Source organism: Xiphophorus couchianus, chromosome 14 (genome assembly GCF_001444195.1).
Source record: "Xiphophorus couchianus chromosome 14, X_couchianus-1.0, whole genome shotgun sequence".
Lineage (NCBI taxonomy): Eukaryota > Metazoa > Chordata > Actinopteri > Cyprinodontiformes > Poeciliidae > Xiphophorus > Xiphophorus couchianus.
In genome coordinates this window covers 13,846,403-13,870,321 of record NC_040241.1, presented here as the reverse complement: position 1 = coordinate 13,870,321, position 23,919 = coordinate 13,846,403, and the positions used below count along the sequence as shown (strand labels likewise).

Sequence of the window (23,919 nt, the reverse complement as noted above, 5' to 3'; positions counted from 1 at the left end):
TTCACTGGAATGCTCTACCAAGTCTGGGAAGTCAGAACTTCCTGGTTCTGTCTACAACTGGACCGTAGCATTAGTACTTCCCCTGGTTCATATTAATCAAATGATGGTTATCAGACCACTGCAGAACATTAACATGCTGAGGAGGTAGAGACGCATCTCAATCTGGCAGAACACCAGTCCTTGAGAACTGGAACTGGACACTACTGCTCCAAATCCTAATTTATTGAATGGGGTACAACTTATGGAGTACACTGCTTTGCCACAGTCTTAAATAATTTCTTATTTTTTATGTTTTGCTTTTTCTGTAATGGGTTTATTCTTAGGTCTTAAGATTTTTTTTTCTCTTGTTTTCACATCATTATTGTACTGTAAAACTCTTACTTATAAATTATTCAACCACAAAAAGATCCCTCGAGAGATGAATATGATGTGTTGGCAAAGAACTCGACAAAGAATCAATTTTTTGCAAATTGGATCTTAGGCTACCAGCAGACTGTTGCAAAAAGTACAATTTGTTCCCATATTTTGTATTTTATTTTTATTTTTGTTATTGTAGAATCTATGAAAAAAACAAAATGGTGAAAGTATACAAAAATTAAATTGTCAAAGTTTACCAGCGTCATTAGCACTAATCTCCGGTGGATATTCTTATTGGAGGTTGTATACCAGTTTGGGTGTGTTATTGGAAGGTCCTGATGTGATCAGTGGTTTTGATCAGGATTCCATGCCTGTCTTAGTTCTTAATGTTTCTGTCAAGGTTCATAATATTGTAACTTTGCACGATTGTTGCAGAATTGACTTCATCATACCCATGTTGAGTTTAAGTTTGGTTTCCCTTAGAGTGGAAGAAGAAGGGCTCTAATAATTCATTGAAAACAGCAACGGAGACAAATTCCTGTTTTAATGACCTGTACCTTATTTCATACTAACAAGCCAAGTGAAGTTAGTGGAAAGACACTCACTTGTGGAGCTTTAATAAAGGTCATTCTTGATGTAGCCACATAAAAATGGCACAGCAGACATATTTGTTTATTAGCTGTGTAATCAGGGTTGAGTAGCCTGTAAAATATGCAATAAATATTTTACACCAGTCTTTTGTTACTATGAAAAGTGATGAAGCTGTTAAAGCCTTTTTTTCCTACTTTATTGTTCTCTATAGTCTTTTAAGCTGAATAATTGACAGTTAGGAAGACCGAAGTCTCTGAGACGAAGACTATGCCATATGTTGAAAGAAGAAATTTCTTTCAACATATGAACAGAGATTTCTTTTAGCCCTAATATGTGTGTCATATCATTTTTCAATTCCATGGTGTTTGTTAAAAAAGTCTTGTGCTATGGAGGCAAACTGTGTAATCTCCACATGCTGAGACGTTGGCTGTCCTGAGATTTGCTGAGCATAGGTGATAATAATTCTTCGAACAGGTGCTGCACCATAAGCCCCAAGGCTTGGGGAAGTGAGTGATTAGTGGCATTCCCTCAAGATGTATTGCTTCGCTGTATTAAAACCAAACTCTGCCTTTTTTATTCCCTCCAGGGTTTATTAAGTGGGCCAGTTGCCATCGCGACACATTGGCAAGATATTGCCAGGAAAAGCCATAATGGGTCTCCTGACGCAGTTCTCTCTGCTCCTGTGGAAGAACTTCACTCTCCGGAAGAGACAAAAGGTACACTCATGCTCACCAGCCTTTTTCTTTTTTTCTGCAAATCAAAGTGTATCTGCCAAAATTGGTCAGCAATAGGGGGAAAATGAGGATGTGGTCCCAGACTTGTGTTATCAAGGACAGCTAAGTTATTCATGGAGAGGAACGGTAATAGGCAGGGATTTACAACAAAAATCGTCTCCTATAGAAGTAAGCTGCCTTTAACTCCCTCTCTGGAGAATGAGAACAATCTTATCTTAATGCCAGCCAATTCAGAGTGTCACCTTCAATTTTTGATGATCTATCTCTTCTACCCGTTATGTCACACTGCCTGTATTTTACTTCTAACAAAGTCAGTCTTAGGCCCGGTGGAAATGGATAGGGACTTTAAAAGGCTTTGTTTGAAGGGCAGAAAGTCTTTCTTCTCAGAGATTAGACTTGCTACCTAAAAGGGGAGGTTATAAAAATATCAACAAAAAAATTAGTAGTTTTTAATTAACTTTTTCCCAATAAAACATATTTCCTGATGTTTTCTTTGATGGCAGTCCTTTCATATAAACCTTAAGAGTATAATAAGATCAATAATTGGTCGACACTCCTGTAGGATATAAATGGCTTTCATTGTTCATTAGTCAGATGACAGCTATACTGCTCTCAGTGCTTTAGCTTCAGTGTTAGCACTTTAAGAAGTCACAACATGACAACTTAAAGGTTTGAGCATTTCAGGTAATTTCACTTCATTTGCTTTAAATGCTTTAACTAGGACTCCATCTGCCAAGCAGCATTTCTAATGCCGTTAGAGATTTCTGTGTTCAAAGGCATCCCGAAAAAAACCACACTGACAATTTCTGTCAGAAAAATATCCCTGTTTCTTAAATGGTTATTATTATTTTATTAATGTGACATATTATCACTTTCTGCACTCTAAAATAAGTAGATTTTCTAATTCTTGTGTATTCTGTATTTAGAATATTAGTCTCTGACATAGCTATATTTAGAGAGACAGAGACGTGTGAGTCAAGCTCATACTTAATTAACAATCCAGTTAATTTATGTAAAAATAAAATAAAAACTTTTCTTTTTTTTCAGAAAAAAAAAATTCTTGCACAGAACCTTGCCAGTTCCACAACCTTGCCAAAACTGGCAAGGTTGCTCCCTCGTCACTTGCACTGGGTTGAGGGAGCATCCTTGCACAGATGTGGCCTCTGCACAGCAAAACTGTGTTAAATTCAACTCCTTTCTGAGTTCGTATAATTCTCACGGATTCTGAGTTAAAGTTATACTTTGAAAATAGTCAACATTTTAACTCTTGAATAGTGTTAAATTATGACATTCTGTTGTTCCATAACATGATGTAATGCACTTTTAACTGAAATGTATTTCTTTTCACTGTGTTAATTTTTTATTGTGCATCATGTTATTTCATGACGCATTAAAGTGTAAGGTGTATTTTTAACACTAAAATTGTGTTTCCTTCCACTATCATTGTTTTACCACACAGTAAAACAATGATAGAAGCATACAGAAGCAATGATGCCAAATATGGGAAGCTATCGGTGTGCTCCTTGCAACCTTATAAAAGGCAGAAACTCTAGTTTCAGGGGGGAATTTTATTGGCTTTCTTCTCCTGGCTGTTCTTAAAATTTTGGTTCACTTAATATCTCATTTTGGGCTTGCTTAATCTGTAAATTTGGATTTCTTAAAATCTTTAATCATTTAAGTATGTCTAACAGAGTCTTCACTTATGCATCTCACAGAGGCATATTATAGACAGCCAGCATATTTTGCTGTGTGATAAGCTTACTTCTTCTTAGGTGTAGATGGAAATCAAAGTAATTAATATCAAACATTCGAAACAATAAACTATTTGTACGATACGAAACACTAGATTATATATATATCTGACTTATAGCAAATAAATTTGTTAGTCAAAGAGGATACAGAATCTCTTCTTTGTTTATGCAAACCGATCCTCAACATTGAAGTTCTTTCAGAAATTCACCAAGCTGTGGAGTGTTGCATAAGTATGAAAATTAGGAAGAGGGTGGAAAGCCCAACACCACTGATAAACCCTGCCTGTTTTCAAAATTACTCAGAGACATTTTTAGAATAATGATAACAAGAAAGACTTGATGTTTTTTAAGTAAAAATTGATGCCCCTACAATGAGCAAACACTGGGTTATTCTCTTAGCTAGTTTTAGGTGAGGTACAATCTGGACACATCTACAGACCATCGCAGGGCAACAGACATTTACAGAACAAACAACCATTCATGCACACACACTCGCTTGTAAGGTCAATTTAGAGAGATCAATTAACCTAACAGTCATGTTTTTGACTGTAGGGTGAAGCTGGAGTACCTGGAGAGAACCTACACATGCACAGTTAGAGCATGTAAGCTGCATGTAGAAGGACCGCAGGCTGGGATTTGAACACAGGTTCTACTTACTGAAAGATGGTAGTCTGCCATCTGCCCTTGTGTATCTCCAGAAGTATGCACTTAAGATATACATTTACTTTTAAGCATGATTTTTTTAGCTTCTTATCTGTCATGTGGACACTGGTGTCCTCATGGACCCATTGACTTACATGTAAATGTTTTAAGGGTGACAGTTAAGGGGTTTTAAATAAAACAGTGGGACAGATGGTTAAAAAAAGTACTCCTTTGCCAATTCTTACATCTGCACTGCCACCACATAACATTTGATAAGTCAATAATACACGCTACAGCAGCCTTTGATTTCAGCCGACACATCTCATTTTGTTAACACTTATCCAAGTAACCTTTAAAGTACCCAAATAGGTAATCGAGGAGTCTAGTGAGACTTATTTGATTTCTGGGCTGGTATTACTGTTACCGAGAGCTGCGGAGTGTTTGATTTATTCCGTGCAGTGATGACAGGACTCACAGCCACAAGCTTGTTTTGTCAGGAGGCTCGAGCACAGCAGTGTTTCTGTTGTCTGAGTTCAATAAAATGTAAAAAGTGAAGAAGGTAAGTAAGTTATGAAAACATACCTTTAAAGAAATGCTGAAGCCAGAGTTGTAGTTTTATGTTTTTTGCAGCCTGTGTAAATCTATCAGCCTTGCAGAGAAACATGTGGGTATTAAAAAATTTTTTGGGAGGGTAAAGGTGGGGTGTGGGATGCTTTCCCCCAATGATACATAAGCAGACAGTGGCGGCTTTATGCTTCAGACTGGGGGATATTTAGCCAACATCAACATGAAATATTATTATTAGGGAAAACCAGTGGGAGTTAGCAAGGACAATGGTGCTTGTGGAGGGCTTGTGGAGGTTAATGACCAATTATATGAATGCCTCACCAAGCATTTTAGGATTTTATAACAGGCATGAAACTGATTTTTATGGTCCAGTATTCAGCATAATTTCTTAGGAAGAGATTATCTATTCACAAAGACTCTGGTGTCCAATGGCAAAACGCCTGGGGAGCCTGACACTGAGAAAGTCTCAGGGATCTGCGTTCACTGTCCAGTCTTTCTATGTTCAGAATACATTAGGATAATGCCTGCTCTTGGCAGAGTTGCAGTGACACTTAGACTAGATGAAATCAGAAACTTGAAGCAAAGTTTTAAGAAGTTGTCTTCGTAGCTCTATAAACATATACAATTATTGTCTTGTCTATAATTTAGCTAATGCTCAGAATTCAGATTTTTTCCAGGTCAGCCTATATTTGGTTCACCTATCAGGACTAAAACAGTTGTCATATTATTTCCATTAATGTCATCAGATGCAATCATCTGAGTGCTCTAACCAGGTCGTTTCACCTGAGATGATGTGTGTGTTGGCAGAATAGGTCAGCTGAGGTTAGGTCTAAGAGAATGATTATACAGGACAGTGGGAGTGGTGTGTTGTGATGTGGTAAGGGATGCAAAATACCAGATAAAGATGGGCCTGTGCATCATGGACTGCTTCATTATGTTGTTTCAGTCTTAAGTTGATCAAATTTGCATGCTATTGTGGCTTATATAATCTGTTTATATAGAAAAGTCTGAATTTTATATATATATATATATATATATATATATATTCATTAAATCCAAATATGTAGCATTTTCTTTGTCACTGGATATTTGTCATGTCCCCTTGTTCCACTTGAAACGGCTAATCAATTAGTACAATAAGTGCATTTGGTCCTGAGGGAAAAATATGACAAAGCCAAGCCTTGAGGTCAACCTTTGTGCTTTGTTGGTTTGTCTTCTTACACCTTTCCCTGGTGTTGAAATAAAAAGCCTGACACGCCACTCGGGACTCTGGCTGGAAGGTGGCGAGAAGTGGTTGTATTAACGCAAAGAAGTGGTTGACACTCTTTTTTTTTTTTTTTTTTCCCAGGAGAGGATTGAGTGTGGCAAGGAGATGATAAGGAGTGTGTGATAGCTTCAGTTTAGGGAGTTACTGGCAGAAATGGCTCTCTCAATCTTGTGCTTGGAGTAATAGTTGGAGTAAACCGGGGAATGCTGATGTAGAGTCATGTACTGAGCTGAAACTTCAACATTTTGTTGTAAATATGTATAGCTGTAATATCTGTTACACAATATAACGTTGTGAAAAGGTCAAAAGGTGATATTATTTTCTGTTTTTGCTATTGCTGTATCTTGAGTGTGCATAAAAACGATAAAAACAAATATATGAAATACCGTGACTGTCTTGAGCATTTCTGTCTAACAGAAAGAATATATCAATTTAAGAAGAAAAATGTCTGTGCACAAATTTACCAAAAATAGATTTTCTATGACAGATCTGTTTCTTTGTTTACTACGTACTTACTTTAACAAGTTGCCATGTTTGTTCTTTAGCTTTACTTCAACAGGTAAATGACCAGATTTTCCAAAATAAACATTAAGGTTTTCATTTACAGTGTGGCTTAATTTTCTTTTAACCTTTCTAAAAGAGTCAATGCACACTGAGATTTTTTATCGTTTGCTTTGTGGAGATTCAGTATTGACACAATGGAAATTACTTCAGCTGGCATGACTTTTAAAGAAGCATTTTTTTATGCAAAGCATTTTAATGAAATAAATGTCTGTGTTGCAGGTGCGGCTGGTTGTGGAGCTGCTCTGGCCTCTGTTTCTCTTCTTCATACTGGTGGGGGTGAGGTCTACCACTAAGCCAATTCACAAAGGTCAATGTAAGTACAATAGGTTTATCCTGCACATAAAATAGTCAGGCATTTTTGTTTCTTTGAACATTTGTTCTCTAATGAGTGAGATTGTAATTGAAGCTACTTTTTGCTGAGGGAAACATGTCATAAATACATAAATATAAACACTTACTTTCACAGCTCAAACTACAGTACTAGTCCAAAACAAATTGGATGAGAAGTTAAAAAAAATCATCTTTATATGAATGGGTGATAGAAATATAATCGAAGCTCACACATGCAATTCACCAAGTGAAGTCACATGCTGACAACATCTGGATAGTATGACCAGAGTTGATGAAACATTTTAAAATCAGGAGATCTCATTTAATCGCTAATCGTTACCCTTCAGTAAGACATGGTCAAAGGACATGTGTTCATCTCTTTTTATTTTTTTCCTGTTCAGGCCACTACCCAAACAAAGCCATGCCATCTGCTGGTGTACTGCCCTGGCTTCAAGGAATAATATGTAACATCGACAATCCATGTTTGGACCACCCAACGCCAGGAGAGACACCAGGCCAAGTGAATAACTTCAACAACTCCATGTATGCTTTGGGATTACATTCATTACAGTATTAGTGTGGCTTTTTAATTCAACAATTTGAGATCTCCTATGTCTTTTCAATTTGCTAGAATTGCTGGGATGTTGATTGAGCTGCAGTCTGTGCTGGCAGACAGGTCTGTTCTCAGTAAAATGCAGTTGCTAGCAGATGATGTTGACCAGTGGACTTCAGTACTGTCTAAAGCGGAACCTGGAAAAGGGAATCGGACTGGTAAGCATTGGCGACTGGCCAACACAGGGCGCAAGGGCGTTGCCCCACCACTGACAACTCTCCACATTAGCTCGAATAAAATATAAAATAATTACCAATAATAAAATAAAATATTTTTAAATATACGTATGTATAATTGTAGTTGTGTCAGATAAATATTTTATAGCTTATGATGAGTAAAGTTGTTTCGTTCATCCATGTTCTCCAATTGTTTACGTATTTCCGCCCCAGTGCGCAAAAACATTTGCCCCTCTCGTTAAAAGTTGTACACGCGTAGTAGCTCCTCTTCAGTACAAGCGAGAGAGGCGCACCTCTCCTACGCCCAGAGCTGAATGCAGCTTGATTTGCATATCACCACCCTCCAGTCATGGCTGCGAAGTCGGGGCTGACGTCACATCCGTCAGTCATAACGTTCGTCTGATTGGCAGTCGAACCGCGGAAATTGAGACGATGGCCAGAAATGCGAAAAGAAGCAAGAGAAAATAATAATAATAATAATAATAATAATAATAATAATCCAATTAAGTCGCTTAAAACAGTACCGTTAGAGAGAAGTACTCATCAGGAGAAGTTAGAGGTGAAAGAGCTCGGACCTGATCATCACAACAAGTCTTGGCTAACTGCATGTAGCAAGGCTAATGCTTTATTCTGCTTCCCCTGCCTCATTTTTGAAACATCGGTATCTGACCCAGCATGGATCAACACAGTTACGACTGACGAGGTGAGATAGAAGTTACATGTGTAGTGTAGATCTTTAAAATGTTTTTAAGCGTAGAGGAGGCCCTATATAATATAATAGTCTTCATTTTATAGTTCATATGTGAATTTGCATGTTGCTATTAAATGTATCGCCTCAGTGCATTGGGCATTGGGATTGAAGAAGAATCTTTTCAAAACCGTCCCTGACTTAAACCACAATTTACTTCCCTCAAAGATAGAAGGGCTAAATGTATGTACAAAAAGTAGAACACCACATGGCATTATAATGTTACGTTATAATGTTACGTTTGTTGTTTTCATTCATGTAAATACACTTGTGTGATACCTCAGTATATGTTTTGATTTGATGAATGGCCATTTTTAGACTAATCCCCACAACTGCTAAACATGATAGGAATGCACAGTTTCAGTGGTTTGGGGTGTTGTTTAATTCTACTAATTTACTATAAATAAATGGTAACTTTCTAATTATAAAAATATTATTCATCTTATAGCTATCTCTGATATTTGGAGGAGAGCAGGTCTTGTGGGTGAGGTCAAATTTGGTGTACTCATAGTCACACAACAGTGGCACCATAGAAAACAAAAAATATTAAAGAAAACCAAAATAGCCCTGTCATGGCTTTTATTGAACTACACTCAATCAAGGAAAGTATCCCCTTCACCTGGATGACAAGTTGGAGGATTTGTTAGTCCTCTTTATCCCTTAAAAACAATGGTGTGTGATTATTTATGATGCAATTTGCTATGCAGACTGACAGATCGTTTGTCTTGATAAGCTGCTGTTTTGCATTAGGCTCATTTAGTCTAATGATATTCAGATTTTCATACTGCACCTAATTTGCAAAAAGCCAATAGAGGTAGGGAGGAAGGGAGGGCTGTGCTGCTCAACAAGCGGCCTGTTGGCCATTTGCATTTTGGGGTCGGCGGTTTGTAATATACAAGATTAAATCCATCAAAGATCTAAGCCTGGACATAATTAATGGCACTTGCTGTCTGAGGCGAGAGCACGAAAGATCATTAAGAAGGAAAGGGAATGAAGTGCTATCAAAAAGGCTAAAATGGCAAAGGTGATTGTGTCGTCTGCTCTTTTTTGTTTTGTTTTGACCATGGGCTGATTAAGAAGACCCAGGTGGTCATTTGTGCAAAGCATGTTCTGCTTCCTGGCCATCTAAACCTCCTGCAGTCATGAAGAGCATAATAATTGTCATCAGTAGAATTCAGAAGGTGAAAGCTGCGTTTCCAGTGATGTAATTAATTCTAGTCATTCCCACAATACATCTGTCAGAACTGGACCTTTCCCACCCAATCCAGATAATTGACTGCGGTACCCATATTACAATTACAAAAGCTGTAATTGAATTACTTTATGTGGTTCCTTCATCATCAGCTGCAGCACAAGTTGGACCCCCAGGAAGCAGAAAATACGTACAAAAAAGAAAATAGCACGGGGTGTAGGCATGCAGGAGTGGGAACCCCTGTTGTGCGGCATCATTGTTTCCTTCAGCGATGAAGTGTAACAATAAGGCGATTTTTGGAAACTGCCTCGACTTTTTGGCACCTAATCAACAGAGAACACTTTGGTAAATGCGTAGCATAAAATTGTCTTCTCGTTCATTCTCATTCAGCTGATGTGTTCATCCCTCTTGCAAGGGATTTAACTGTAATGAAGAAAGCTTTTTTTTTTCTTAAGAAAAGAAAATAGAATAGAATTTGTGTTTCTTTGGCCATTTATTCTGGACCAGTATCCTGTTGAAAGATCCCGTGACGACCTCCTTTTGAGTTTCTTACTGGCCAACAGATATCAATTTAATTTGTCAATATACTGTTGAGGCTTCCTGTAGACGAAAACAGGCCCACAGCATCACAGATCTTTGCTATGTTTCACAGCGTGCATAAAGTGATTTTCCACATAAACATCATTTGTGTAACATCATAATAACTTGGAATATGCATTGCCGAAAGCTTAAACTCATCTTTCCAAAACATGTTTGCATTTAAATTCTCAGTAGAGCTTATGCAAACGTAGAACAGAAAGTAGTTTAGCACTTTTCAGAAACAACCTGCATGTGAATAGTGTCCAATGGGTTTTTAAAAACACTTGGTGACCAGAAGACGATGCAATGAATATACTCAATTTAGAAGCTGTTTTTCTTCATGTGTTCCCTCTTTCAGGAACCAGCCCCTTCATTGAAAGGCAAATAATTCACCATTTTAAAATATAAAAAAGTGATTTTGCTTTTGGTGTTTCACCTTCAGCTTTAAAAGCTGCACACTGCATGTTTCAAAAATAATATCAAATTTTGTAGTCTCTATTTACCATTGCATTTAAGATAACATCATCGGTATGTAGAGTTGGGATATTGGGTATTCATTGTGACACATGTCATGAGCCTACAGATTAGTTCATTTGTGTTTTTGTTAAGAGGACGCAATCAAAGCTCAGAAGGATAAGCAGGGAGTTGTATGTATGCTTGTGACCAAGAGTCGAAAAATAGTTTTTGTTTAAGACAAAACATTATATATGCTTTTTTTTTTTCTTGAGTTCAGTTGCATTCCTGTACTGCATGTATAACTATGCCTATACAAAGTGTATCCATAAAACACTGTTTCTCCATATTTCTTTTTAATTAGTGATCCTAAGAAGTATCCTACAAGACAATGAAACCTTCAGCGCCCATCTGACAGAGGGTTTGTCAGTTCCACCAGATGTAGTTCAAAGCCTCATGGATGCAAAGATTCAGCTTAGTTCAGTAAGTAGTCCTCTGCCAAGAAAACAGTAAAATTGTATTCCCTGGGGTACCCATTCCTTTCATGGTTAGTGTGACCAAAGCAAATTAAAAACTATTATACTTTTTCAAACAGCAAAATGTGCCAAAAAATAACATTTCACAGTCTGTCCTACAAGACAAGCCTCTGTTTTGACACTCAAAGTGCTCTCCGAAGCTAATTTAACAAAGTGCAGCTTCAATTTGCTAAAGGGAAACAAGTTTATCCAAATGTCTCTTGCCTAATTTTTAAATGTGCTTTAAATGTCATCAGATAAACTGGAAATAATAATAATAACAATAATAATAATAATAATAATAATAATAATAATAATAATAATAAACTTTTATTGAGGAGAAATGTTAAATTCATTGAACAATGACTAAAACATTGCAGGCTATTTGATGGCCAGAGAGTCTGGACATGTGAAAACTAGCAATATTGTATAAAATGGGTGAGAGGGAATTTTGAGCAGCCAGTCCATGTGCAAGTTAAGAGCATAGAAACGTCTTGTCAGGGTTGTAATAAAAAATATTTTTCCTGCATATTGTTTTTATCCATTCATAATAATAGGAAAATGTATTTCTTTTAAAAGTTACCCAGAAAGCTACAAAGACTTGCTTTGATACATTTCAGTACGTATTTTTGCTACAGTGTTACCACTAAATGGGAGAATAAACACCTCTTGTTACCCAAAAGGTTATGAATAGATGCACCATTCCCTCGTGTGTCAACGTTTTGCCAGTGTTGTTGTTTTTTTTGTTTTTTTCTCAGACGACGGGCATCCCAAGGCCTGACAATGTGAGGAGCATCTTGTGTAAGGGGACAGATCTGGATGACTATGTCCAATTTAGCAGCCAAGCTCAGAGGGAGGCTTTTCAAAATGTCAGCTGCTCCCTCGGTGAACAGCAGCTGATTAAAACCCAGCAAGTCCTTCTACAAAACGTGGACGTGAGGAAAGTGCTTTCAGAGGTAAGTCTCTTCCTCGCCAACCTCCACAGAACCAACATATTTCAAAACTTGCCTAACAAACTTTGCTTAGCAAGTTTTGAATACCTTGGTAAAATTAAAAGGAATCTTGAATGATAATATTCGTCAAGGGCTTCACACTGATTGGATGTAATAAAACTGGTCATCTTAATGAAAAAAAAAAATCCTACTTCGACCTCTGCAACACTGTCTGTTTGGATTAATCAAGGTTGTATTAAAAATAAGAATTTAACGAGAACTGAACTTTTCACAGCTTTCCAAGATGATTTAAGGAGTGGCAATTTTAATAGCTCTAATATATTTTAAGCCTCCTTTTTATAAGATTCAAAAAAACTATTTTGGATTTTTTAATGGAATTGGAATTAAAAGTTAACACAATATTTACTGGAGATGCACAGATTGTGGATTCGCTTTAAGAATTACAATTTAGCAATATATAAGAACAGCATTTAAAACCTGTAGCATCCAGTCAGCCCAAACTCCATAAATCATATAAGATGAAAGTTGGTGGAATCATCATTGATGAGAAAGGATTTACCTAAATACTGTTGCTGTAGTGCAACACTAGGCTGTCTAATTATTTAAAATGTTTTTACACAGTCATATTTAAAAATAAAATGCATATCTACATTGACCGTTTTCAAGAGGTTATACTCCATCATTCCGATCACTGGTTATACCTGCATACTACTATTGACAAACAGCCAACCTCTAGTTAGTTTTAAGTTTAAAATTCTTTAAGTTGTAAAACTTAAATCATAGCTATCCGTATTTTACATGCGGCGTTGACCTATAGAAGTTATGTTCGATCATTGTTTCTTTATGAACAATGATCATAAAGATCATTGTTTATGTTTCTGGTTGAATCTGTTGGCTTATTTTGCACCAGGAAAGACTAAAACTGAATTAGTTTATGTTCATGGCTCCTCGCTTAAAAAAATTGGAGCAAATTTTTGTATGACAGAAAGTGCTCTAAAAAAGTTAAATGTTTGTAGATTTTGACCATCATTTGATAAATTGGTTAAAAGACTGTCATCATTTTTACCAGAGCGCTGACGTCTTATTTGCATTTGGTTGATTCTCTCCTCGTGTTTTGGTCAGATAAACAGTAAAATTGGCTTTCTTTCACCTCTTCCCAATTTTGCTGTCAGAAAGCATCACAGAAATTGTGACTGAACACTGTGTGTCTTTTTTTATAGCGCCTGCTTTAAAAGCACTGGTTGGTGCTCGAATTGGATAAACTAATCATATTTAGGCGCATCAACAGACAAAAACCTCAAATTAAAGACATCTGTGTTGTTACATTCGCTGTTCTTGCACATATTGCGGTCAGAGACAAAAGAACTGACTAAAAGGCCTTTTCCTAATTTGCTAATTTAGTTTGTTCTTCTGGTCTCTGTTTGCAAGCTCATTTACAGTGTTTTGCAAAATTATTCATACTCTAACATAATTAGATGCTGCAAGGTTACAAGCTAAAAGTTTGTAATTTATGTTTTTATCAGAGACCACAATATAGTACATAACTTTAAAGTGGACAGAAAATGGCACATGACTCTTAAAATACCTTACAAATTAAAATGCATCTGACTTTGACCCTCTGTTATCCTTTACTCCCTAATAAAAATGAGTACTGAGGAAGGTTGGGGACATGGAATCAGACTGAGTCATATTCACTACCAAGACAGTTGGTTGGCCTACAGGAAGCTCTGGAAAACCGTTAAGTGACTCAGGAAGGGAAAAGATGTTGAGTGGTTTGAAGGGGGAACTGTGGTCCTGAAGTAAGAATATTGTCGAAGGGAATTGAAGTATCTCCTCAATCAGGTCATCGTGTGTTCTGTGGAGAAGGAGAAGACTTATCAAAATGCGATTTTATCACTATTGCAGAGGTGCCAAGGTGGTTAAAAAGCTCCCCAGTTAGCCAGTTGGCACAGAGGAGTAAGATTTGGCTTGAGACAATTGAGAGCCTCTGTACACTGTAGGGCTGTCATGGTTGACACGTCTTTTCGGTGTCACGTGGAGAACTGGGACATCACTGGTAGGGTGACATTCTGGGCTGATGATCCTAATTTTTAAGCAGCAGGACCAAAGTGTATGTTGGAGAGGAAGATCTTACTGACGATTTAACCTTGGACTAAAGAGGAGTCCAAGGTTTTTGTCCTGGCCATGAAAAAACAGTGGACAAGGTTTATACCACTGCTGAGCAAACACATTCAGAGTTTTTGTATTTTACAATTTCTTTTTGAAATAGATAAGATAAAAACTTTATTGTCCATATAAAAGGAAATTTTTTTTTACATAATGTGTCAGATGCCTCCCATGAGAACAACAATCATAACACAACATCATAAACATTTCCACATATTGCATAACAGAAAGCTAAAATGTGATCTGCACTGGTGAGTTCATTTATTCCTCCTCTGGTTTAGGAGTTTGATAGAAAACGGCACAAAAGAGTTTTTTTACTTGTTCGTTCTGCCCCAAGGCATCATGAACCGCTTCCTGGATGGAAAAAGGTCAAACTCACTGCACAACACATGAGGACATTCTCATCACATTCTGTTCAACGCCAGGTGTAATGTACCATAATCAGACTAACTATGTTAGATGACACACATTTTGGACATCAGTAATTAATTTTGAACCAATTTTCATATTTATCAATGTATTAGTCATTGAATTTTCCATCACTACGGATTGGAAAAGATTTGCAGCTGTAACTGCAGCAAAAGGTCCCTTTAAAAACTGTTGGAATAGGGAGTCTTTTATAAAAGGAAAATATTAAATTGAATCATTTTTATTCCATTTCAGTTATGTACCACATTGTGTTGCTCATTTACATAAAACTCTCGTAAAATACATTGAACTTTGTTGTAATTTTAAGGGCATTTTGTCGAGTGCAGCGTTGATAATGAAACTTCTCTGAATCATATTCTGTCTGATTAATGTAAAAAAAATCTCTGAATAGAAAATATGAAGAATTGTCACTGAATACTCTAAGCTAAGCATTGCAAGCAAAAACCCATCTGTACCATAACACTGTAGTAGTAGTGTTATAGGTGTTGATGTATATATGTTTTTTCACCTGCGAACCTATTCAAGATATGTAGTTACATAATAATTACTCATTTAAGCAAATATTTTCCTAATTTATTTTTAAAATCTGCCTCCTTTTCCTTTGGGGATAATGAAAGCCTGCACTTTTCTTTGACTTTATCTTTGAGAGAAAATATATGGGACAGAAAATCCAATAAATAAGTGATAAGGCAGGAAGTTCGTAGGAGAGAGCTTTTTGAACAATTTAAGCCCACAGGCGTTTTCAGACATAGAAAAAAGAGAGGCCCAGACAAGATATGGTGGAAAAGCTCTTCAGCGCCTCAAGCAGATAGATGGAAAAGAACATCAGTGCCTTCACACTTAAAGCTTGACATTGCTGAGTGATTGTGATAACAACAACGGCACAAAGAAATAGACAAAGGAAGGAGTCAGAGTCTATAAACTGATCTTGATGTAGATTTTACACCTTTGTGTGTGGAGGACGTATAAATACGTTGTTCTGAACTATCAGAACATCCTGTCGCATACACATTATTTAAGATATTACATGAGATTGTGATTAGTTGCAATAGTGTTCAAATCCCTTGAATTTTTTCACATTTCACATTAAGTTGCAAAAACAAACATTAGTGCATTTTATTGAGATTTTTTGTGATACATGAACACAAAGTGGACAGATTGTGAGGCAGACGCCCATCTTTCAGTACTGCAATGGGAAAAAATGTTAGTGTCTGTAAGTACAAATGTGGTAGAGCCATAGCCTAAATCAGAGTTTCATAATCTTGGTCCTTAGGGCCCACTGTCCGGCATGCTTTAGGTGTGTCCCAGCTGCTGCACACCTGGCTTAAATGAATGGGTAATTAACAGGCTTCTGCAGCAACTGACCGCATGCTAACGAGGTAAAGCAATCATTTGAATCAGGATTGCTGGAGTGGGGAAGCATCTAAAACATGCAGTACAGCGGGCCCTGAGGACCAGAGTTGGGGACAGACACTTGACAGATTTATATTAATACAAAATTCGAAAACCGTCTTATCATTTTCCATCCACTTAACAATTATGCGTTACTCTGGGTTGGTCTATCATACAAAACGTCGATCAAACATAGTGAAGTTTGCAGTTGTATTGTGACGAAATCTGTTAAATCTCAGAGGATATTTTTCTGAGGCACCGTATATCATCCTAATTCTTGCACTAAAACAAAAGCTTGTGAACAGTGAAGTTTACAACCAGAAAGCAATTCTGATTTGTGATGGTACTGACTTAATGTACCTCTTAATTGGACTCCTCGTCCACTGATCATTACCAGGTGATTTAGCGCTGTCTTCTTCAAAATTAGGAGACTCCAGTGAATTCCATTTTAATTTTCTTCTCTCATTAACAATGAAAGTAAATACCCCCGCTATTTAAAAACAAGTCAAGCTTTTATTTGAACAGTGTGTACAAAGTGGTTTATTTATTAATTTTTTTCTCCTAAAAATGGTTTCTCATAAATCTCCTTTGTATATTACCCAGACATGACGTCTATGCTCAACTTTCTTGACCATTGTTCTTTATGCATCCCTATGCTTTGGGAGTTAAACCACCAAAGACGAAGCAAACACTCTTAATAAAGGCTACCGCTGACACTTGATGCATGAATCTGATGGTGGTTAAAAGGGCGTGCCATTTATTTCCCCTGATCGCATTCATATTGTAGGCTTTCAGAATGTCACAGGAACGCTAAGTAGTTCTAATGCCAATCTAATACAATCGTGTTTGAACACCACTGAGACAAAGGTTATAATTACATCAATTTATGAGTGAACATGAACTAGCCTTCATGTTGACTGGCATATTGTAGTAAAGATGCCACATAACCTTAAAAGCGTGTTATTATTGTTGAGGATTGATTTTGTGATGAAAACTTTGCTACAGATCTTTAACATTGAGCACTGAAGATTTGTCTTCTTATCCTCCTCACTGGTGGTGGTAGCAACAAATACTTTCATTTGCCATTCTTGCCCAAATGGACCATACCTCTTTTTCTCCACCTGAGCATGTGCTCTTTCCCATTTTCAACAATAGTTGGCATATTGTTAGTCATTTTGAATCTATGCTGATATTAATAGCCGATATTTTTTTCCATCTTATTTCTGTTTGTGTTTCTGGAGGAGTAGGGATGGAGGTTGGTCTTTTGGTATTTGTTTGGAGACAGTGTTCGTGTTGCAGTTCAGGATTAGGGGGTGTTTAACTGAAGCAGAAAGACAGCCGTTTTTAGCGTGTCCAAAGGATAGGGAAACACATCAAATATATATTTTATAATATCTGTTATCAGCCATAACAGCAATATTAATATCTGATGACAATATCTGCCCACATTTTCAAATCGGTGCATCCATAGGTAGTAACCCACCAAAGCATTTAGATGCAATCTTATTACCCCCCGTGCACTTTGACATTTAATTTAAAGTAACAAAGAGAAGTGACTGAATAAAATAATTATTCTCTGAAATAAAAGAAGCTACTTTTATATAACTTTTATACAATCCAATTTGAAATGTTTCCAAATGTTGTTAAAAATCTGGTCGGTATATTATGTTACCTTTTAAGGTTGTGAATGAAATATAATAATGGTACTTTTACATAATTAGGGGAATACACTAAACTACCTGTTATCTTGGTGGTTGTAACAATGCCGTGTTTCTAAAATAGAAGAAATATGATGCTAGGTTTTGTTGTTATATACTAGTAAAGAAAACTGACAATGTTAAGCATGGCACATTAATAAACATCAAACTGCACATTATAATAATTGGGAAAAATATACAGCAGCTTAATTTTATGTTTTCTAAACACAATTAAAATACTAGACATACTGTTGCACAACTAGATTTTTCAAGGTTTTTGTGCCAGTGAAAATATTTTTTAATCAGGGAAGCATATTAGTGAGTCTGTTTGGCAGAAAATGAGTGTGACCCTGGAAATTTTAATTCAAAAGTTCAGATCGAGCTGGGCCTTCTCCATCCCCTTAACATGACAAAGAGCTGTAATGTTTTGAACTCCCATGGTAAAAGAAAAGAACAAGGGGATGGGAACGGATGAAAGGTGGGTTTTTCCCCCCTTTTTCTTATTCACATTACCACCACTTCAATATAATTGTACTACAGAAGCTAGTACAATTTATAAAGAGAGGATAGTTTTTTTTTTTCCGTTTTGTTTTTTTTAAATACAATTTTGTCTTGTGCATTTCTGTTCAGCACCCCTTTTAATCTTCTGTTCGACCTCATTTCACAATAAATACATCAGCAAGTCATTTGGGGTTTGTTTCTGCTTGCTTGCATATCTACTGGTGAAATCTCTGGACATGACTGTGACGTTCCAACGACTAGCCAAACCATTCCATTTTAGCTCTGGTTTATTGTCCTGCTGGAAGGCGAAACTCTACCACTGTACAGTTTCAAGTTAGCAGCCTCACACAGCATTCATTCCAGAATTGCACTGTATTCAGCTCCATCCAGCTAATAGCCGTCTTGTTGCAAATTTTCCTTCATGTACTATGGAACTCTGTGACTCCTCTATAACTACTACAAGACTCTTAGCTGCTTTTCTGAAAAATACTTGCCTTACACGTCCTGTGAGTTGGGGTGAACATCTAGTGTTGGTAGGCTTGCAGTCAAATATCCATTACTTCTAACCTAACCTACTTTAAGCTTTTCCACAGCACTGTTCTTTAGTCTTCATGATGTTTGTTCTCTAAGGTTCTCTAATAAACCCCTCAGGTCTTCACAGAACAAGCACATTTACAGAGATTAAATTACACACAAGTCCACACTGTATGCTAATTAGATAACTTTTGAAAATAAAAGGTTGGTTTGGATTGAATGCAAATGTAGGGTACTTTTTTTTCTCCACAATAAAATCCCTCTTTGTGTTGGTCCATATAAAATTCCTCCAAAAATACAATAAAAGCTGTTTGTGGTAACATTGACCAAGTGTGAACATCTGCAAGTAAAATGTACTTTTTCCTGGCACTGTACAGTTTGGCCAAGTGACATGACTTCTGTAATGTTGCTGATAATTTTACTGTCAATATTTGCATTGTGGCTAATTTCTCTGTTTCAATTATTCCTCAAGATTCCTTCAGCTGCGGACCTGAATCCAGTGGACACAGAGGCACTAATGAGAAAAACCAGTGCAGATGCACTGCCATTGATCGAGAATGTTAGTGTCAATTATCCTCACTCTAAATAAGAATCTAAATATCCTCTAGATGATAGGAATGTTGTGTAGAAATAGTTTTTCTCCTTGTCTTTTTTCTACAACCAGGCGGTCAGGCTGCGGAACTCCATGAACTTTAAGGCAACAGAGTCCCTGGATTTCCGGGAGGACATGTTTGGAAGCGTCAACATGCTGCTCTGTGGGAAGCAGCCTAACTACAACTTCACCAAGATGACCTTCGGTTTTCCTTCACCTACACAGATGGCTAACAATATGTCAACTTCCAGCATGGGCAACAGTTCCGGTAGGTGCCGTAGGGTTGTAATTTCTTTGCGACATGCGGTCGCACAGATCCTGTTTTCCAGCTGTAGGTCTGCACTAAATTTGATAGCATCCAGCAAAAGTAGGGGGAAAAAACAGAAAGCTCTGATGCTTAATGCGGGATGTCACAGGGATTGATTTGTGGTAATTTTACTGCCCCACATTGCTTTTCATTGTGCTGCATTCTGAAAGTAGGAAATTGCTGGGAATTACACAAGATTATCATGGGTGGCAGAATATCCCTGAGTGTTCATAAAGCCTCCGTTTTATCTTTTTTGTATGAGAATCTGAGGCAATTTTGGTTGAAAATTGTTGAAAAAAATCCAAATTTAATTATGCCGTACACCAGAAATGGACAATTTATCATGTTAGGGGAGCTGTTGAAGAGACAAACACTCAAAGTAATTATATTTCACCAATTACACAGTTCAGACAGATTGGAGGAAACCTCATGCATTTCCTGTTTGCTGGTGGGGAAGAGAAGATAAATTAGCAGAGCATGGTTGTGCAGTGCTGCCAGCTGTGCAGGTTGCACAGGATGCGGCCACTTATGCACATCCAGAAGCAGGCACCTGTGACACAGTTGGCCCCTGTGCTGGAGCTCGGAAACCGGGCTTGATTAGCGATGCATCCTTGCAGGTTGAGTCTGCGGCCGGCATTTGCCTTAACCAATAAATCAGCTCTTTTCATTCCATTTAAAAGCTGTTTGGTCTCCAAACCGACATAATGATGTTTCGTTAATGCAAAGGAAATTCCACATCAGATTCACCCAAGTGGGAGTGAATGTTTGGATGGACCAGAACCACATGGTGCACATACAGTATATAGCATGCTAAAATTGGACACCTGGCTTTCAAAACTTCCCATAGAGGACAGATGATCCACAAATAGTCTTGATGAAGATTTGAGTCTGAATTAGGATTTTGTGATATTTAGAAACTACAATGCTACCATGGCAGCCATGTTCTTTAACTAATTGGTAATTATAGTGCTGGGTCCAACTGTTATCGGGATTTCTGTGAAGATGGCTGAGTTCGCCTACAAGTGGTTCCCTGGACAGTTTTGATTTTTGTTTAAAGAGGGTCTGGTGGTTTGGTGTGACCTTTCAATCATTGCTGCCTGAAAAAGGTGAGTTTTCATTTGTGAGTGAAACTAGTGGCTGGTCAGAAGGATGATGGTTCCAAAGCAGATTTATAGCACTTTAAACATTTACAGTCTTGAATATTTCATGATATTTATAACGCCACCACTTTTCCATGACATGTTTATTTACTTTCATTAACATAATGTACCACATTGCCCTCAGATGTTCAGGAATAGTGCTGTTTTACAGGAATTGGCCAGAAGGGTATTTTGCTTGGCCACAAACTGTATAATTAAAAAAACTTTTGTAATAAAAAACATAAATTTTCAACACACAATTTCATAAAATTAGGTTTTAATAAAGTGAGGCAAGAAAAGCTATTGGTTCAGCTTGGCGAACAGTCAGATCACTGATGTCAGAGGGGTTGTTTGGACTGACGCTATACTGGGGCTTTTCCTCTGAGAAATTTAAATCAAATGGAAGAATCATTTTGACCAGCCAGAATGATGGACGTCGTGATGGATGCTAACATGAATGCCAAAAAGATGATTATCTTCAGAATGTAAACTGATTCAAATCTGTTTTTACAGCATATTCTGCTGATGCTGCCTTAGTTAAGTTAAAAACCAACAGCAGTCATACAAATAACATGAAATGTAATCCAGATGCCTGAAGGACATCCTTCCAACCAATTATACGCAATATAATCGTCATGAGAATGTCAAGCCATCATACTGCTTGAGTGAGACAGATTGCGTCCCGGTTATGAATCAATTCTAGAGCAAACATAAAAGTTAGGTGTACATCTTTTAGATATTTGTCTCCCATATTGATTATTCACCGCAGTGCAGGAATCCATCAATATTGTAAAGTTAAGACTTCCCCCACACTGCTGTGTGCCTAGTTGAAGTGTGAAGCTGCTGATTAGAGAGTTATTCCAAGTAGTAACACAGAAAACTGGTTCATTTACACAAGTTAGAAGAAACTGGAACACTTCCTGCAAAATCACATAAGTGTACTCATGCTTGATTGATTTAATTAGTAAAAGCTGAAATGTAGATTATATAAACAGTTGTGCATCAGCCTTTGATCTAACCTGGTGCTCTCATTACAGTAAAGCTTGTGTTTGATGTCTGAATTATTAGTGTAAAGGTTGAGGACTCTATTAAGGTGAGATGGGCGCACTGGGTATGCATGCAAGGATTTTTGTTTCTCATGTCTATGGAGCAATTTGTTAATGACAAAAGGAAGTAAAGTGCAAATAAGGTACATCCAGGTCCTGCAAAAATAATTTAAAAATGATTAAAGTGCATTTAACATATCTGCTTCTGTTGAAGATAACAAATACAATGGGCTGCTCATTTTGAGACTGGGTTGCTAAAAGTCCTGATTTTTATTTATTTATCTCTAAATTTATTGCTATTTTTATTTATTTATTTTCTTTTATTTATTTATTTTTCTTAATTCCAGAGAAACAAATGTAAAATTTGGCCAGTCTTTGTAGGTTCACCAACAGACTTCTTTAGTTTTACCTTTTATTTGCTGTTATGAAAATTTTTTAGAACCTAGTTTGTCAAAAGATTAAAATTTGTGAACTGCTTTTGAAAAACATGTCAGAATTCTCAGAAGGATGAGAGATTTTCAGTATGCAGTTGTGTTTATTTATTTTGTTTTGGTTAAAATCAGCGCTTGCCCTTGTCCTACTGATAATTTTTAAAATTGTTTTTAAGAAAAAAACCCCAACAAAACAAAAACAATGTATTCATAAAAGCACAACTCCAGGTTACGGTGTGATGTGTTTGTGGGGAGCTTAAAGAATAACTGAATGAGCTTGTACCATAAACGCTCTGAGCCTTAGATGTGCAGTGAAACATCTTGTAGCCCTGTGCTCATTAGAGACCCCACAGTCCTGTTTCATTAAATGCTTGCTCTTTGGAGAAAACTGCACAAAATTAGATTTTAATAAGAAGCTGCTATTCCTTGGGAATAAAGTTACTCTGCGGAGTGAAACTGCATGCTCATGCCAGTGTAAATTAGCGAAGACAGCGTACCCTACTTACATAATAAGCAGTAACATCTCAGTTAGCATGCTAATGGCTTTTTCAGATCTGCTCTAGCATTTCATTGTGTTGGTCTATGTAAATGGTCCTGGGATATGCAGTATGTCTGCATAATGGCCAATTATGCCTCTTGTGTAAGTCTAAAAGTACTCTCAGAGGACCAGGGAAACAGACGCCAGATCTTGGGTTTTTGCTAATGAACCAGCAAAATCTCTTTATTGGTTAACTTTGGACAATAACCTTTGCATTGCTTACGTAAGGGAAATTGAACTATATTTCATAGAAATATTGTACTGGTTGTTTTTTCAACTACTTATTCAATGGTGGCTCACTTCAAAATCTGAAAAACTAAATTTGTTTCACATTCTGGATGAGCAATGTTTGTTTTTCATCCACATTTGAGGATTTTCATAAAAGAACCACATCCCATTTGGTGTCCAGACGTCAGTAGGTTATTCCAAAAAGTTCATTTTGTTTGTAGATATTTATATTTTTTGGAGGAGAATTAATGGATTTGATTAATTATGGAAGGTCATCCATGACTTTTGGGAGGAAAGCAGCCTTGGGCTAGCATGCTTGAATATTTATATGATTTTGTGCTAGCTTTACAACTGATTTAACAAGATGCAATCCTCCTGAAAATGTTATTTTTCACTTGTCAGTTCACTCAATATTTTTCCAAAGGTCTTAGGGATCATCAAGGTGTTTTTTTGTTATTATTACTTTTTTATGTTTCATGTTTTCTCTATTTGTGAACAGAGTCTCTCTGTGGTTCATTTGTGTGCTAAAACCTTATAAATGAGCTTTAGCACTCTCTAGAAACTTGCAATCATTTGGCCGCCTTCATGTTATCAAACAGGTTCCATGTATGTGATCTCAAAGGTTGAGGTAAAGCTCAACCATACCTTAAAAAAATGTTTTAATTTGTTTTTTTTTTGTTTTTTTTTTGCATTTGTCTAAGTCTGCATATATTCTGTCTCTAAGCAAATGAAATAATCTGAAAACAGCATTTTCTATTTTCCCCGTTATCATTGCCTGATATTTGAATTGGCTTGATTTCAATCTTTCAAGTGTAACCAAATAGGAAAAACAAGATGGATTACTGAAGTGAGCAAACGCTTTTTTAAAGCATTGTATAAGCATAATT

The 23,919-nt window shown here is 36.8% G+C and overlaps 1 protein-coding gene across 5 annotated transcripts in view; it reads left to right on the top strand.

Moving 5' to 3' along the window:
* LOC114157570 (ATP-binding cassette sub-family A member 1) overlaps nt 1–23,919 on the top strand; it is a 188,776-nt gene that overhangs the window by 5,169 nt on the left and 159,688 nt on the right. For 4 of the 5 annotated variants that reach the window (XM_028038645.1, XM_028038647.1, XM_028038646.1 and 1 more), the window contains exons 2-9: nt 1,535–1,664; nt 6,693–6,786; nt 7,205–7,346; nt 7,435–7,574; nt 10,929–11,047; nt 11,838–12,035; nt 19,224–19,310; nt 19,416–19,611. In XM_028038645.1, the coding sequence (XP_027894446.1) occupies nt 1,599–1,664; nt 6,693–6,786; nt 7,205–7,346; nt 7,435–7,574; nt 10,929–11,047; nt 11,838–12,035; nt 19,224–19,310; nt 19,416–19,611 (1,042 nt within the window). In that variant the 5' untranslated portion in view covers nt 1,535–1,598. Of the gene's footprint in view, nt 1–1,534; nt 1,665–6,692; nt 6,787–7,204; nt 7,347–7,434; nt 7,575–8,152; nt 8,296–10,928; nt 11,048–11,837; nt 12,036–19,223; nt 19,311–19,415; nt 19,612–23,919 lie in introns of those variants that run through there. The other variant, XM_028038648.1, reaches the window with a different exon arrangement.